Source organism: Chaetodon auriga, chromosome 14 (genome assembly GCF_051107435.1).
Source record: "Chaetodon auriga isolate fChaAug3 chromosome 14, fChaAug3.hap1, whole genome shotgun sequence".
Classification (NCBI taxonomy): Eukaryota; Metazoa; Chordata; class Actinopteri; order Chaetodontiformes; family Chaetodontidae; genus Chaetodon; species Chaetodon auriga.
The window spans coordinates 13,872,383-13,889,518 of record NC_135087.1 but is presented as its reverse complement, the minus strand read 5'-3'; the positions used below and the strand labels follow the sequence as shown (position 1 = coordinate 13,889,518).

Sequence of the window (17,136 nt, the reverse complement as noted above, 5' to 3'; positions counted from 1 at the left end):
TTTTACAGGCCTAAATCTGTTGTGTGCAGTCAGACTTGAGCAAGTGCAAATATTCAACGGGAAACCACGGCACCAGCGGCCGCGTGAGCCCAGACTTGTTTGTTTTTCCTGCTAAATGAGATATAACAGGAGACTTTACGTTTGACACTGACATCAGCTTTGAAGACAGAGGGCCAATAAAAGGATGGACGCAAAGATGAGAGAAGAGCAAAATAATTACAAGGGCAACTGCCTTGTGTACTTACTTCATATGGTAAAGCGATGAGAGCCACGAGCAGAAGCCCTGAAAGGAGAGGAGAACCATAAAACATCCAATGGATTTGTTATTAAAGATAATAAATGACATATGTATGCAAGTCTGTGCGCACCACATCTGGCTACTTGCATGCATCCCCCATTTGCATAGTAATAAGGTCTGCAGAGTGACACAGAGATGGAGATTTAATAGGTCTAGCCTGGAGCAGTAACCACTTTACTGCAGCCTCAGCTTTGTGTAGGCACAGGGTGATGACTCCAGTCTGACTCTTTGTCTTACACCGCTGTAAACATGCAGGGAGTGACCTCAGTCTATCACACAGGTGTCACGGAGTCACAGACAGTCCAGCTGAGTCATGATCCAAACTTTCCTCTTACAACAGTTGACGCACTGCCATCTTAGACAAGTGGGCTTTATTATAAAAGTGCAGCATGCAGCATGTTTGGACATCAGTATATCACTGACAAACTGACTGTGAGAGCCTGTAAATAAACGAGAACGTGAGCAGGAAGATTGGTACACTGGTAGTGGTATTGTTGAACATGATGTTTTTTTTTAAAAAAATGAGGTGCGTTGCATTAATTTAGAGCCATATTTGACTCTAACGACTCTAAATTCAGTGTTCACTCTCCTTTCAGCTCTGGTCTTATCTTCACAAATCAAATTTTTATTGCTGCCAATTGTTCCAAAAGCTAGTTGCTAACTTTGCCTCTTGTTTTGTGCAGGTCAGATAGCACACCTTGGGTTTAGAAGAGGTCTTCACTGAATTTAAGTGTGAGTGCTGTAAAACCAATGAGCTGAAAGAAGCTAAAAACCCACCTAGATAGCCGCAGAGTTGGGTGATAATTCTGTGTGTGACCCCTTTCACATTACACACAGATATCTGATGCATTGTTGACAACAAAATATTAATTAGTGCAGCTTTAAAGTAAACATAAAAAACACTCACCATGTCCTTGGTCTCAGAGTCAGAGGGGCTGGACTCTGACGGAGACTTCTCTTTCTCACTTGGTTCTCCATAAAATAGGGACGTGAGACTGAATTCGGAGGAAAAGATGAACAAAGAAATAGCAAGATTAACATATTGATCGTGGCCTGACACGACCTTATTTGAACTCTGCTGTAAAGGAGATCACAGCCAAGATAAAATGTAACTGCTGCACAGTCCCACAGTACCTGCCTGAAATCAATCCCTGTGTGTGTGTGTGTGTGTGTGTGTGTGTGTGTGTGTGTGTGTGTGTGTGTGTGTGTACATAGAGAAGACATAAAAAACAATCCAATCTAATAAAGCCAGTGTGATGATTGAGTTTGTGGATATTTCTCTGTGGGCCATACTTCTGACAGTTCAACAGTATGTCAAATTAAGCAGCTTAATTGAATTAGCATGAGAGAGGACCGCTTGGCAAAACACACAGATGCTGCTCGCCCTCCGGGGCTACGAAGCCGCTGTTGGTCAGGCAGAACTAATCAGGCCAGCGATCCCCTGGAGAGGAGACTCAGGTCAAGCGGAGGAAAAGTGCTGCAGACTCATGCAGACTGCTGGGCGGATCTTCAGGCATTTTGTAATCTTATCTGAGGTAGGTATCTGAATAAGTGCTGAATTCAATTAGTCAATCAAACAACTATTTGAAGGATAAAACTGTTGAAATTCTTCATTTCTATCAACCCAACTCAGGTGAAAATAGTTTCACAAAAATGCATTATTTGCTCGTGTTTGAGTAATATCTGCTATAAACTGCAGCGCCCAGCTGTTTTAGGAAATTATTTAGCCTTTTGTAAAAATGAAAGTTATATTTGTGGCCTGTGTTAAGACACTCACCCACCTGCTCTGACTGGAGCTGCACAGTTAGCTCTTAATTGCGATCAGGACTGTACCATCTCCTTGTCAGCCTCTATTCAAATATCTTTTACTTTTAGCGTTTAGCTCCCAAAGTTTGCTTCTGGAAGTCTTAAGAGACAGAAACATTATTTGTTTTGATCTTTTCACAGGAGTTTTTCGACAATAAGAAAAAAACAGCCTTTTAGTCTTGATGTTAATGAATAATGAATAACATCAAGGGAAAATGCCAAATATTGGCAGGTGGAGGCTTCTAAATGTGAGGATATGCTGCTTCTCTCAGTTTTTTATTCCTATAAATTGTATGGTTTTCAACAGCAATTCCAAGACTTTGGAAAATTGTGATGCCATTTTTGACATTTTATATTTTAAAACAAATAAACACTAGATTAATCAAAAATGGAAATGGTTGCAGCCTTAATTTGTAAGGAGTGAGAAGACTTCCATCCAAAAACCACTCTGAGCTCACATATACTGTGTATGTGTATTTTCACTGTTAACATACAACACATCAATAAATTTCCACTGTTTCAGTCATCACTCCAATGACAACAACAACAACAAATGATTATTAGGAGCCAAGGCACAGCAGAGGCTCTTTGCAGTAATTTGCTTCCTGCGCAGTAACATTTAGACTCAGCAGAGGGAGCTGCAGGCTTCAGGATCAGGTGTCAGGAGTGGTTCCACTGAGGATTATTTCTCCATCTTAAGTGCTGACATGGTTTGGTTTTTAGTGTATCACAGCGAGTGATGGATTCACCTGTCATTCTCCATCAGCAGAGCCAGGCGGCCATAGTCCCATGCAGCCTTCCTCAGACAGGAGAAGATGAGCAGCAGGAACTGGAACACAGGATGAGAACATGAACAAAGAGATCCTGAGAATCTGCTTCACATAACCACATATTCTGTATGTAATCATCTGCTCTGGTCCTGATGTACTGAAAAACCTTTGCATTGTTTTTGAACGCTGAGGCCTGTTTCTGAATCCTCATATAAAGCCTTCAAGTGACAGGTTCAAAATGCAGCAGCAATAATGAGCCATATTCTTTCTTTAGAGTAGTACGGGGTTGTCTTGGAAACTACCAGAGACAGGTCAGCGTGCACATGCTGTGCACTAACGACAAATGAGTGTGGTCAATAGCAAGAATAAACCTGAACAGCCTCCACTCTGCCACAAACAGGGAGCCAAACTGTAACCTCACAATGAAGCGAAAAAAGCTTTTTCACTGACACATGAAGCACAGGAGTGGATTCATGGTTAAATCACTCGGGGCAGAAGTGGGCCTTGATGGATGAATGTTGACAAATGCAAATTGAGTAAAAGTGCTGATGGATGTTTGATTTTAATTACAGCATTAAATCATTAACTCGTTTGAGTTTAGAAGCCATTTGGTTTAGTTGGCAGGGGTGACAGCCACGTTAATAGGAAGAAAGCTCCCATAAATGTTGAATGATTCAGTCTTTAGCGATCTGGAGCCGTGCATAGACAATCAGGGCATCCTTGACTGAGGCTTGTAGATGAATAATGAGCGCGTGTTCACATAAGCAGTCAGGCCCCAAACTCCTTCTTTAAATAAGAATGTCTCCGTGATCCCGCTGTCTTCCCCGTGTCCGTCTCCTCCCTGTTGATTTATTTCATTTGGTCTTGATGCGTGGGCATGTGCTCCTCAAGTCCCACAGATGATTTATTCTCTATGATGGTGCGATTGATGCAGAGGCGTGCTCCCGTCACCTGGGGGGAAGTGTGTTTTGACTCAGGATTGTCATTAAGAGGCAGCGCTCAACCCTTTGTGTTGTCTTGGCAACCGGGCAGCGCTAAAATGAGCCAATTAAAAGGCGGAGGTGGCAGATTGAGAGTGATAGCAGTGCAGAGATCAAGCTTGACGAGGTCTGACAGTGGAACTGATGCGGCTGATGAGTAAAATAAGAAGCCTGTTATTATATGGAGACAAGAGGAAAAACTATGTGTAAACAGTCTAATGTACAACGTGAAAGGAAAGTTAAAGCATGTCACGCAATTTGATATCTACGACATAACAGGCAGCGTGTGTGTTTCACATTTGTGTGTGTGTCCTTGTACATTATTATGAGATCCAAAACACCCGACAAGGTGGAGACAAGTCAAAAGCTCCATCGTGTTTTCGAAGGCAATGACTTCATTTAAAGTTTGGGATAGTTTTTAGAGAGTTTTCACAGAGAAATAACAAATTAAAGTTTACGGCTCAGCTGAGGACAATAAAACATATGAAATACTCTTCGGTTTCATATTCCCCGTGCTGAACCAGGAACTCTCTTTATTGTTCATTTTAAGTGATAAAAATCACTCACAGATATAACAGTCTGTGCATCCAACCGTCCATCATCTACACTATCCTTTGCAGGGCCACTGGGTGCTTGAGTTTTTCCCAGTATGCACCAGTTTATCAGATAGACAGACAACCATTCACACCCCTAGGAGCAGTTTAAAGTCTCCAATTAACCTCATCAAATGGGATACCTTTATAATGAGGAAGCACGCAGCCCATGGAGAGCTGACCCCGGGGTTTCTCTTTGTGAGGTGACACTGATAATCGTTTCACCGCCCTGCGCTGTACATACATGACATTTGCATCACTTAAGTCCCAGTTTATGTTTGAGCCATCAATTTATGAAGTATGACTCACAAATGAAGACAGGCCTGTTTTCCTCCTGCGGTAACAAACACCAGGCTGGAGCACACTGTGTGGAGCACACCTTTAAACATTAATAACCTTTTTGATTTGGTTGTCTGGACTCGTCTCGGTCCTTGTATTAAAGGTGCTCTCCAGCGATGTAGTATTGCACTTTGGGGGACGTGTGAGGATGGGTTTAAAAGAGAAAAGTGGAGCAGCAGCGGCGGATGTATCCTGACTTCATGTCTTTCAAACTTTACTGCCTTTTTGGATTACAGATTTGGCCTTTAAGTATCATCATAATTATACACAGGAAGAGGAGCTATCAGTACAGACATCGCCTCGCTTTGACTTCCATCAGCCCACAGAGATACACATTCAAAGTCTGATAAAATATACTGCATACAGTTGATACTGACCTTGCTTAATTTAGATTTAGGGTTAGGATTAGGACTATTAGGTGATCTCACACATTCATGTGTAACGCCAAGCACTTCCATCACTCACTGCTGCTGTTGTGCTGTATTATCATCAAGAGCAGAGTGAAGGGCTTGAGATATCCATTAGATACAGTATTTTTACAGAAGCAGCCCCCTGACCATGCATCACCTCTTGCTGTCTGTTTGTATCAGGGCTGTTCATAATATCTCAGCAGGGTGTTGGCAGCTTTGGATATATTCAGAAGCCTTGTTGTCAAGGTCCTCCAAAGCTGCAGCGGTATACCAAGAAGAGATGATTCAGACCGTTTCTAACTATTCTAATAACTGATCATTTAAGCACAGTAATATTTGAACATTTTTTTTTGTAGAGACCACTGTAGCTTCTAAAATGTGAAATGTTTTTCTGTTATGGTTTTCAGTGGATGTCTTTTATTGGTTTTGGACTGTTGGTCAAATATCACCATGGGGTTTGTCAGTAATCAATAATCATGAGTGGGACTATAAAAAATGGCAATGCAAGTTATTACATATAAAAATGTCACACATGCACACAACTTTTTAGCTTCTTTTAACTGAGCATGGCTTTTGTGGAGTTAATAGCGTAAACTGAGCACATTATTGGGTGTGTGGGTGTGAGTGTGTGAGTCTGTACCATCCAGAGCACCACATTGATGGCGAGGACCGTGGGCACCCCTCCAAACGGCAGACCCTGGAGGACGCTGCTGCGGGAGTGTGAGCGGTAGCATCTTTCAGCAGTGCTGTTTTCCTCCCCAAACGAGTCCAAGAAGCTCAGAGCACTCAGCTCCACAGCTCTCCCCTCCACAGGGGGCGCTCTCGTCACAAACAGCTCAGAGTGTGCCATCAGCACTGGACCATACCTGAAGGAGGGAGAAGGGAATGATCATGTCTATTACGACAGAATGTGTCCTGAAATCCCCAAAGATGTCAGAGAGTCAATATTCAATATCATTTGTCAATAATAAGATAACCTACATTAATGACTGACCATGTTTAATGTACATGTCTGTTATCAAATCATGGAATCAGGGAGTATTTCAGAAAAGCACATATATATGTCAGGTAACGGGTTAAAAGTTGCCCATGTGAGGATGTTTAGGCATATGGAATATATCTGGCACAGCTCACCTGTTTCCACAAACTCACTTTTCTCCTGCCGGGTGCTTCATTGCACCATACACACTGATTTGCCCTCACAGCTGATGTTTTCCCATTGCAAGATGGTCTCCAGAAACACACAACATTCACAGTGCATCACAGTGGCTTTACTGCCACTTCATACAAGTCCTATAATCATCCAATGATTGTTACTTGCGATTAAAGTGACACTTTTGCTTTAATTCTTTGCTGAACGGTGGCTACAAGTGACATTTTTTAGATAATGCTAAATGTTAACATTTAGCAGTCTAGACAAACCTGTTTTTACATGGACTGAGAGTTACGATGATTGTGTATTTTAATGGAGACAGACAGTAAGGGTGTGGTGTTGGTAATAAGCAATGAAGTAAGAATTTAATGGTGTATATTTTCAACAGAAAACTGTTTTTCTCGGACAAGTGTCTGCCACTCACTCTAAGTGCAGCCCTGGTAGCATTTACAAAGATCAGTCTGACGACCATCACAGTCCATTAGCAGACATTGATCTGTGTCTGTTTCTTGATCTGCCAAACGGAAGTGGAGACGTCACATGGAAGGGACAAACTGATTGGGTGACAGATATCCTGCGGGCGCTTTAAAACACCATAATATGTAACAGGAAGATGCTAATGAGCCCATTTAACTGCGCAGACAAGAACATTTCTGTTGTGAGCATGAAGAGGCAAGACTAAAAGCTTAAACTGTGTACTCTGCAATTTGAGCAGCTTGTTGGGGATTAGCAGTTATTGTCACTTTTTGTGTGTTTCCCTCCATCTAGTGAAGTATATGCAGGACATGATCATTCAGAATAGAGGCCTGAACTATTTGTCCTCCAGCAGCACACGCTCTCCTCACTTTCGATCAATACAGTCCCGACTCCCAGCTGCTCGGCTTGTGTACACTCCTCACTAAATAAACAGTCCGAGGAAATGGAGCAGCGACAGAGTGCTGACAAAGCTTTGCATCAATACTGCGATTCCACCTGAGCGAAAGACATTAATCATCAGATTTCATGGGAAAGATGAGATTCCTCCGTACGTTCAGAGATGTTGTTACTGTGACAGACCGACATGCTCAGTAGTAAACACTGCTCCACAGCGCTAAATGGCAGCCAATACTGCATCACAACCTGCTGCTGTCCAGCTCTCACAAGAGCTGTGAGGTAACACGAGACTGAAACGAGTGAGAAATGGGAGAGGAAGCAAAAGGCCTCCAAACTGGCACGCATTACAGAAGCGGTGTGATTTATCACCGCACCAATGATGCCACTTCCTGAGAAGCTCCATCACAGTTTTGTGAAGCATTTGATTGTGCAACAGAAGCCGCAGCAGGACGTTTAATGTAGGAGGCTGATCAATGGCTGTGCTGCTGTTCTGCGGTACATCACGCTGTCAGAGAGGTCTGGAGATGTAGAGAAGAACAAAAATACAACCCAGTCGTCTTTCAGCAGCTCTTTCTGCAACACTGTAGCCTCCGTCTTACGTCCTGTCTTGAAACTGAATTGCTTGCAGTCAATATTCAGACACTGTCAGATACGCAGGATCTGAGCCTCCCTGTGGAGACAACTGGGATCCCTGAGGATGGACCACAAAGCAAATCCATAACGTATACACACACACACACACACACACACACACAGTCTGCAGAGCTGTGTGTCCACAGAAACCTTACATCACACTTTCTCTCTCTACCAATAATGGATGAAGCCATCGATATGCACAAAGGGATTATTTTACAGCTAAAAATGGACTAATAACAACGCAGGCTTCCAGTACAAGGAGAGAGCATGCAGTTCTGAAATAAAACAAACTGATTTATAGGAGATTTTGAGATAAATCAACAAAAACTTGGTATTTTTTTGGAATAAAATGTAACAATATGGTGATAGTGTTTGCAGCATCTGCCTGTATTTTAATTAATTCACCCAACATGTTGAAAACCCTAAAATGGAAAGCTGCAGTGACCTATTCTGAGCCTATTTTATATTCCTGTGATGAGCTGATGATAGCAAACAAATCCAAGAGCAACTGTGGGACATACAGCAACTGGAGCTACGTCAGACACAAATGATGCCTCACTATGGGAGTAAACACAACTAGCTGGGTGTAAACTGAAGCCTGCTGAGCTCTAACAAAGTTTGACATGCAGAAGCTGAAACAGACCTTCATCTGCTCACCGAGCTGTTCATCTTCCCACAGAGGATGGGTCAATCACTTTGAACGCTGCTGAATGGTGAAACTCTTCCTCTCTTCCTCCAGAGCAGAGCAGGATGCTGGGGGATGCAGGCTGACTACGGTGTGGTTTCACACAACATTTGGATGAACGTCACAGCATGACTCAGCAGTTTCACCACAAGACTCCATGGATATTCTATTTCTTTCTCACCGCTTGTATGTAAACACTCAGACATGCTCACAGTTATCCCATGCTATCCATTTCCTCTCCAGCTTACTGAACTCTGCAAATCTGAAGTCTTTCTAATCCTTCCCCTCTGCTCATTTCTCTCCTCTTCATCCCTGAATCAGGCTGCCAAGCCAACGCAGCAGATTACAAACTGATGTTTGGCTTGGGAAGCAGTGTTGTGCCTCCCGCTGGCAGCACGAGTGAAATCTCTCCTCTGTGCTCAGTTAGGCTATTATGGTCACAGATGCTGAAGTCAGTGCAGGAGCCGCGAGGTGGAGATGAGATATACCTGAGTTTGAGTCACAGCAGCAGAAAAAAGAGCGAGCAGTAAAGATGGAAAAGCAAGCTCAGGTCAGCTAATCTGCTCGTTGCACCAGAAAAAACAGCTGAGGTATCTGTGTGTGTGTGTGTGTGTGTGTGTGTGTGTGTGTGAGGACATCATCCCTGATTCGACACAGACAAAACAATTAAACTCTAAGTCAGAAGATCGATATCTTGCAATGAGCCCTGTTTCAATGCAGAGTGCAGAGGTCCATCAGCAGCTTCAGCTGTAGCTGTATCACGGATTGTTCCAAAGCAGTTATTTTGGTGTCGTTACCAACACCTACATTTATAAAAATACAAACACAGAACTACAGAATCATCAGCATGCTCGCTGTTCTGTGAGGCTGCAGGTACACACTGAGCGAGCGTGACAGCATGCTCATGAAAAAATGCTCATCTTCATACGGTTTAACGCTTACCATGTTCACCATCTTAGTTTAGCATGCTAACATATGCTAATTAGCACTTAACACAAAGTGCAGCTGAGGCTGATGGGAAAGTCGTTTATTTTGTAGGCATTTGGTTGTAAGTATTAGGTGTTAAGTGACAGGATCACCAAACAGTCCAGAACATGAACATCCCCACCAAATCTGATGCCAATCCAGCCAAAGCTTTTAGAGGAAATTCACTCAAAACCACAAAAGTGAACTTTGTGGTGGTGCTACAGGAAAAGCCAGAGGGCCCCAAATTCATTAGGATTCATCCAGTTGGCATGAGGGATATGCGTACCAATGTTTATGGCAATCCACTGTTATGGTGGAAGGTAGGCAGTAAGCTCCACCCCTTCAATGACGTGCACCTATTGATGGCACCTGCACTCATTAGCGCAGCTGGAACTAATCAGCCGGGCTGCTCTATAAAAGGAGGCTTGTGGCTATGCTTTAGTTGGGTGTGTGATACCGGAGAGTTAACACCTTCAGTTGGCTTTCCTGGTTTTGTGTGTGGCGTTGATGAACAAGGGTGTGAATGGTCTTAAACTGTAGTGATTCTTCCTTTTCCAGAACTTCACTCCCTCCTTTTTAGTGACTTTCAATTTTTGTTTTTGGGCTCATTTCTTCTGTTCTTCCATCATTTTTGATAGAATTAGTGGGTGTGTGGATAAGTTATTCCCCATCACCTTTTAGACCCCAAGAGGCCCATTTTGTGTTGAATGCAGTTTGTTTTTTTGTTAGTTTCCCCTACCAGCGACCGCCATTAAGTTTGTTTTGAGGGGAAACGTCTCAATAGCTGTTGAGATGTTTCAGTTTACTGCCCATCAGTGCCTTCATGGAGCCATGCCTCGAGCAGAGCTGAAATCACTGAGGGGACACTTGGAGCTGGTGAGCAACAGAGCTCTGTGCCAAGATTTAAACCAAGTGCTTTGGCATCCACTACTCACTTTTATCATCATTTAAATCCTTCACCAGCTCCCTAAACAAGTGCTTTGTCACGCTGAAATGAGAACGTTATATATAGCCATGACCATAGACACCCTCACATCTAGACATGTTTTAAATGGTGCATCCTAATTCCCAACTGCACCAAAGCCTCATCGACAACATAAACCATTTGGTGGACAGTCCCGGAGGAGCGTTCCTTCCCATCGTCAAACGTTCAGTTGGATCAAGATACATTACCTACCTGAGGGATTGAGACAGAGATGGCCCTGTTTCACCAGTGGGATGAACCATAAATACAGTGTGAACTTGTGTTGACTTCCCAACCTCTGCGTCTTATCAACTGTTGGCTGCTGGGAGATAAAAGTGTACTCCCAAGGACAACTTGCAATCACCATAAATAAAAGAAGAACGGCTTCAGAGTTGTTCTCTTCTTGATTGAGCCGGCTGCAGCCTTGTCAAACACGCATTTTTCCCCCGCCTCTGTTCTGTTTGTGCTGGCAAAGTCTGTTCTCTCAGCTTGAGACAGCAATACCTGCATGAAGAGGAGCGGTTTGATGTTTCCCCTGTCATCGACTTCATCTCAAAGGCCCAGAGCTGGTAGAATATGCATGAGCGATTTTCAGCTGTGCTCTGCATGTTAATATAAGACTGAGACCCTGATTATGGAAATAAAGGTATTCTGTTCAAACAATCCTTCTCTAATTAGCTGTTAACGAGCCAATAAAACTCCAGTGACAACGTGAGCTAACATATTGTGGAAGCTGATCTTTCAGTATGCTGGGGAGCATACTTACACATGTCACCTTTGAAGCTGATTTGTTTTTCTCGACATTTTTCACTGAAAGTTTCTATTATTTTGTCTACCCTTAGTAGTTTTCCATCAACACACCAAAGAGCATTTTCTGCAGGTTACAGGTAAGCCATCCAATAATCCACATGAGAGGCTGAATAATGTCTTATCAAAGAACACCTCAAACACAATTCTAGCTGGAGTTCACAGCACTTTTGTGAAATCATATGAGGGGTGAAATGAGATCTCTCCAGCTCATCAGTGCTCTCCTTCACTTGCAATCACTTTAAGGCAAGAAGTGTCTGGACACCTGAACATTGCACCTGTATATGCTACTAAAACAGGCCTCACTCTTCAGTAAAAGGCTCTCGGGGAATGTGGACGTGGGGGTTTGCTCCCTGCTTAGCATTACTGAGGTTGGCCAGTGATGTTGGGCTATAAGACCTGGCTCCAATTCATCCCAAAGGTGTGCGATGGAGTTGAGGTCATGGACCTTGCCCTGACACAGAAATGCATGCTGTAGTATTTATTTTTCCTAATCCAGAAAATCAGCCCATTTTATGGACTAAAGTGTCCACATACTTTTGTCCATATAGTGTTTCTTCTGTGTGAGTGCATATGATTACGACTCTACAGGAGCTACGGACCCCTGCTGTGATGCTTTGGTTGGAGGGTGGTGTTGGGGACGGGGTGTGGATGGGCGACCCTCATCAGACTCAGCCTGAGGGGGGAGAAGAGGGTGGAGGTTTTAGCACAATCTGCTCACCACCTGCTCAGTGGAGGAGCGAGGGGTGCTTCACTCTTTTCGTACCTAACTCTCTCTCCATCACACAACACACAAACACAGATCACTGAGGTGTGCCTGCTCAGAGTGCACAATTAATTCAGCATCCCCCACCCAGCCTCTTTCTGGAGGCTGAATGAGCCATACCATGACTGGAGCGATGACTGCACGCATGGGCCGTGCTCAACAAACCATACACCTGCTTCCTGTCTGGCTGCACATGCTCAGTAGGTCCCCAGGGGAGCGCTGTGTCTGCCCTGCTGCTGCTGTGTGGACTGAGCCATCCCTCGTTAGACCCCATCTGGCATCCGTGATGGCTTTATTATAGTGTGCTCTGGATGCCACAGAACCTGCCTAATCTGTGTTGTTTCTGCACACCTCCGAGCTTCTGGAAGATTCCACCCACAGCCTCTTACAATGCAAAAGCTGCTGGAGCCAATCCTAAAGATGTGACAAAATCTGAATCTCAGAGTCCAAACCACCTTCAAGCCTCACATCTATAAAATAAGTGCAAACATGTCGTAACAGATTCCCTCAGAGAAATCCACTCTGTAAGCATCTAAACCACATTTAAAGGGACACACAATCAATCAAAATACAACATGTCTCAAAGTACTGACAGAATTTTAAACAATTGTAGTTGGCAGCATCACTTTCTCTTTCATTTTTACTTAGCAGCATGCATATGCAAAAAATAAATTATTGTTTTTATTATTTAAATCATTGCTGCTTACTTTGCATCCAGCCTGCATTTGCTATGTGTTAATTGTGCTCCTTCTTAATATAACACTACTGCCAATCAGTCTCCAAAGCATACCATGAGTTGCCTGATTGATTTTCTACAGTCCAGGAAGCCTGTGGTTTCCATTCAGTTTACTATGAAATTAAAATGTACTTCGAGGCTTGAAGAGTACTTAAGATTTTATTTGTTGCCAAAGTTGCATTGTAATTGTGTGGCAATGACTCAGCGGTTTACGAGTTAAACAGTTGGCACACAGCCTTTATAATGCAGGAAATGTCCAAGTGTATATTATTCTTGTTTGTTTTGTGGATTTTGCCAAAATATCAATTACCTGGTCTCTGCAAGCTCATTTTTATATTGTGATAAAATTAATTGTACTTGTAATGTGATGTAAGGCTAAAAGTATGATTTTGATTATTGATGATTCTGCCAATAATTTGTTTTTCATTTTCAATTAAACATTTGGTCTCTAAACATGGTGACATGTTCGAATACCTTGTATCATCTGACCCACGGTTCAAAATGTAGAGATATTTTACCTTTTATCATAAAAATGAAATAATAATTGATCGGTTAGCAAAATAGTTACGAATTCATTTCCTGCCTTTAAACTAACAGATTAATTGACTGATTGTTTCAGCTCTAAAGTGAACTACATGCCAGCTGTAGTTAATGGATTAAAAAAAAAAATGCAGAATTACCAGAGCAGTCATTTAAAAATGAGTGAGCATCTGGATCACAGCCAAGCAGAATCATCATTTCTCATATAACGAAATCTGATACAGGTACAGAAAGACGTGCTGCAGGTGAATCATATGGGACTGCAGTGCGTATACAACAGGCAGAAGAAAATGTGTTGGGATAAGATAGGATAAGCTGCTGAAGCTCATGGCGGCCGGCCCTTTGCGGGCGAGTATCTGTGTACATCAGTGACAATACTGCATGTGTTGGCATCTCCGTGACAGAGCCCTCTGGAAGAGCAGGAAAGCTCACAGCAGGAATCTCAAACAGCAGGGAGCCCTGAAGACATGACAGGAACGGAGGCAAGTCTATAGTACATAACTGCTGTGGTTAGATGGCAGGTGGAATCCGAATGGAGGCTCCACAGCGAAGCGTGATATCATCAGCTGCCGCTTACTTCTGATATTCTGTTTGTGTTCGATTTTCTGTCGAGAGGCTTTCACCAAAGTGTTTTCTGACATTTTTATTCATACCCAGCAGCCCGTGACATGTGGCTGGGGAAATGAGTCACAGAAATACATCTCACATATGATGCAATCTTGGATGTATCGCGCGCGCATACACACACACACACACACACACACACACACACACACACACACACACACACACACCTGCACCACACATCTCACTGCCCTCAACACTTCCGTCATCATCACTACCAGAGTGAGCAGAGAGGGGAAGTACACAGGAAGACGTCTGTTTGGTGCCACACAGGAGTGTGTGCAATCTGTCAACAGCATGGGCTGTTCCTGTCTGACTCTCAGTCTGGGGCTCAGGTTGAGAGCTGACTCTCATTCATTCCAGTGATGAAGGCAGCACAACAAAAAGATCCACCGGCAGTAATATTATGAAAATAAACACCATGAGACAATAGAGATTGTTCTGCTAATTCTTCGATGTCTCTGGGTGTATGATTTTTATATGATTTTTAAGGCTATTAGACATGAGATTTGATTGGTCAGGTATTTAATTCACTGGATTAGACAGTAAATCATATCTCACTGTTGGCTTAACAGTTTCTCATCTAAATTTCCAGAAAATGTAATATGTCCCAGTAAGTGCTGCAACTACTGATAATTTTTATTGTCGATTAATCTGCCGATGATTTTCACAATTAATCGTTTATTCTAAAAAATGTCAAAAAATAGTGAAAAACCCTTATCACAACTTTCCAGAGTCCACAGTGACATCTTCAGATTGCTTATTTTGTCCAACCGTCACTCCAAAACCAAAATGCTCTTCAGTTATTATCATCATCAACAAAGAAAAGCTACAAATCCTTAAATTTAAGAACCTGGAACCAGCAACTATTTGACTTTTCTGCTTGAAAAATGATCAAAGCAGTTGAAGCAGTGACTATTTTTTTTCCAATCAGCTAGTTGATTCATCAACTAATCAACCCTCCTACGTGACAAAAACAAAGATTTTAGATTGAGATTGAATGTAATCTTCAAACTAGAATGAAGTCACGCTTAAACCTCCTACAGTTTCATGTTTGTCATCCCTGAATCTTAAACCATGTGAACATTATTCATCTGTACAGTCTTCAGTGTCCATGTGAAGCAGAGCAGATTATGTGATTTTGATGCTTTGTGCCATGATAAAAAAAAAACAGAAGCGCTCATGATGGGATCTTTATGCAGCTTCTCCACTGTTTTCACTCTTTGATCATTCAGTGCAGCTGGAGCTGTCCACCTGCTCACGGTGCTGAAACACAAACAGAAACAAACCAGACAGATACAGTCGACCCGTGGACGCAGACTCAGGCTCTCGTGCCACTTTCTGCTGTCTGTCTGCTCAACAGCAGTTTGATGCCGCACAAGTACATGATATCCATCTCCCTGCTGCAAGCTCTTTCCTCAATCTCAGCTTAGTCTCCTGAAATATTAATGTCTGTGTGATACTAGAAGATGACCAGCATTAATTTGCTCTCATTTCTTGGGAGACTTACTGCGCACTCTTACTTGTGCAGTGTCAGCATCAATATTTAAAGCGACAGTCATTGAAATATTAAAAAGATAGTATGCTTAAGCCACAGGCTGAACAAACTCATCAAGACGCAGTCAACGCAAAAACAAACAACTGAAGCTAGTTAGACTTCCACTAACTGATAAAATACATAGATTTGAGATTATGCAGGAGTTTATTACCTGCACACTTAGGAAATGAACTTGCCGACCAGGTAAGCATTAGAAAATCTAAAACCAGGAATGATCAAACAACTCATGGCCTGTTTGATTCAAAGGTAGTTTGCTGTTTTATTCAGAGCATCTGTCGTCATCTAGGATTCATGTCACTTCCAAAGACTTTAAAGCCATGCCAATCTTAAAGCAATTAAGGACTTTCACTCAAAGCCTTCTTCAGATTTCTTGTCTTCAAAGTAGAAACAAAATCCATGAAGAGCAGCCTGGAAAGATGATAGAGCTCCTCTCTAATTAACACTAATTGCCATCATCGCTGTCATTTATCTTCAGATGTGATGAGCCACGTATGTTTGGACGTCGGCTCGCATATTAGTGCTCACTGAGTCCTCATTAAAATCTATTTCAGTATCCCTCCTCACTACGAACAGTACAGCCTTCCTCCACATAAAATCCCCTGTTTTAAACCCAGTCTCTCTTCAGTGTACTGCTGTACAAACGCTTGAGTGACCCACTGAAATGTCAAAAACCCATTACAAATCTGGCTTTTTAAAGGCCACTTCCCTTCACCGCAGCCAGGTGCAAACGACAGGAGTTGCACAAGACTACAAATGCAACATTAAGCCAAAACCAGATCAGTGTACACTCAAAAACATCAATGGCATATAACCAACTATGACCTCAGTTTACCTCAGCAGTGCCTTTCAAACAGCCATCTCAGAGGGCGACAGAGCCACTCAGACAGTGCTAAAAGCAGTGGAATTAGCATGGACTCAACAGGTCAAACTGCTCGCTCACTTGACAAACAAAAGGCTTGGTGTGTGTGTAGTAAATCAAACAGGACTTCAGGCTGAACAACAACAGGCTACAGCAGGGAGAAGACAGCAGGATCACAGCGTGGCTGGAAAACTAAAAGAGCCCTTATTTATTAGTGCTTTTCCAATGGGAACCCCCAATTCCAGTTTAAGGTGCCCATTAAAGCTCTTCCGCCCAGTTGGCTCCATGAAGAACAATGGGTGTTACAGTGAGAGGGATCTGTTTTGGGTGTAATAGTCTGACACGTTGCCAGAAACATCCTCATCCTCAGCAGCCGCTCACAGCACTGAGCCGTGATGCAGGGAGCGTCTGGACGTTTCCATCGTAAAATCAGGCTTTTAGAATGAAAGAAAACGCGTCTCTCTGTCCGATCAGGCGATGTTTTGTTGTCTCTGTGTCCCCCCGCTTACTGCAGCACTCACAACAGTCTGCACACCCACCTTCCTCCAGCTCTGGAACTTGATGAAAAACGAATGCGCCATAAATAGCGCAATAAAGCCCTCCGGTCCGCGTCTACATCACCAGACGGACACACAAAAACAAAATCACATCGCTCACCTTCCAAAGCTTCCTGATCGCTGGCGTCTGGTGACGACGAGGATGCTGCCGTGTGCTTCCTTTCCTCTCCAACACCAAGAAACAGGAGAAACTCCCACCTACTCAGGGACCGTCTG

At 43.0% G+C, this 17,136-nt stretch overlaps 1 protein-coding gene across 3 annotated transcripts in view; it reads right to left on the bottom strand.

Moving 5' to 3' along the window:
* The window catches only part of tmem63c (transmembrane protein 63C), a 29,347-nt gene extending 12,216 nt beyond the window's left edge, over positions 1–17,131 (bottom strand). The window contains exons 1-5 of one of the 3 annotated variants that reach the window (XM_076748739.1): positions 17,021–17,131; positions 5,837–6,062; positions 2,854–2,933; positions 1,206–1,293; positions 246–283 (exon numbers count right to left, since the gene is read on the bottom strand). In XM_076748739.1, the coding sequence (XP_076604854.1) occupies positions 246–283; positions 1,206–1,293; positions 2,854–2,933; positions 5,837–6,046 (416 nt within the window). In that variant the 5' untranslated portion in view covers positions 6,047–6,062; positions 17,021–17,131. Of the gene's footprint in view, positions 1–245; positions 284–1,205; positions 1,294–2,853; positions 2,934–5,836; positions 6,063–8,501; positions 8,593–16,902; positions 16,965–17,020 lie in introns of those variants that run through there. The other 2 variants (XM_076748740.1, XM_076748741.1) reach the window with 2 other exon arrangements.
* Between the last annotated feature and the right edge of the window lie 5 nt (positions 17,132–17,136).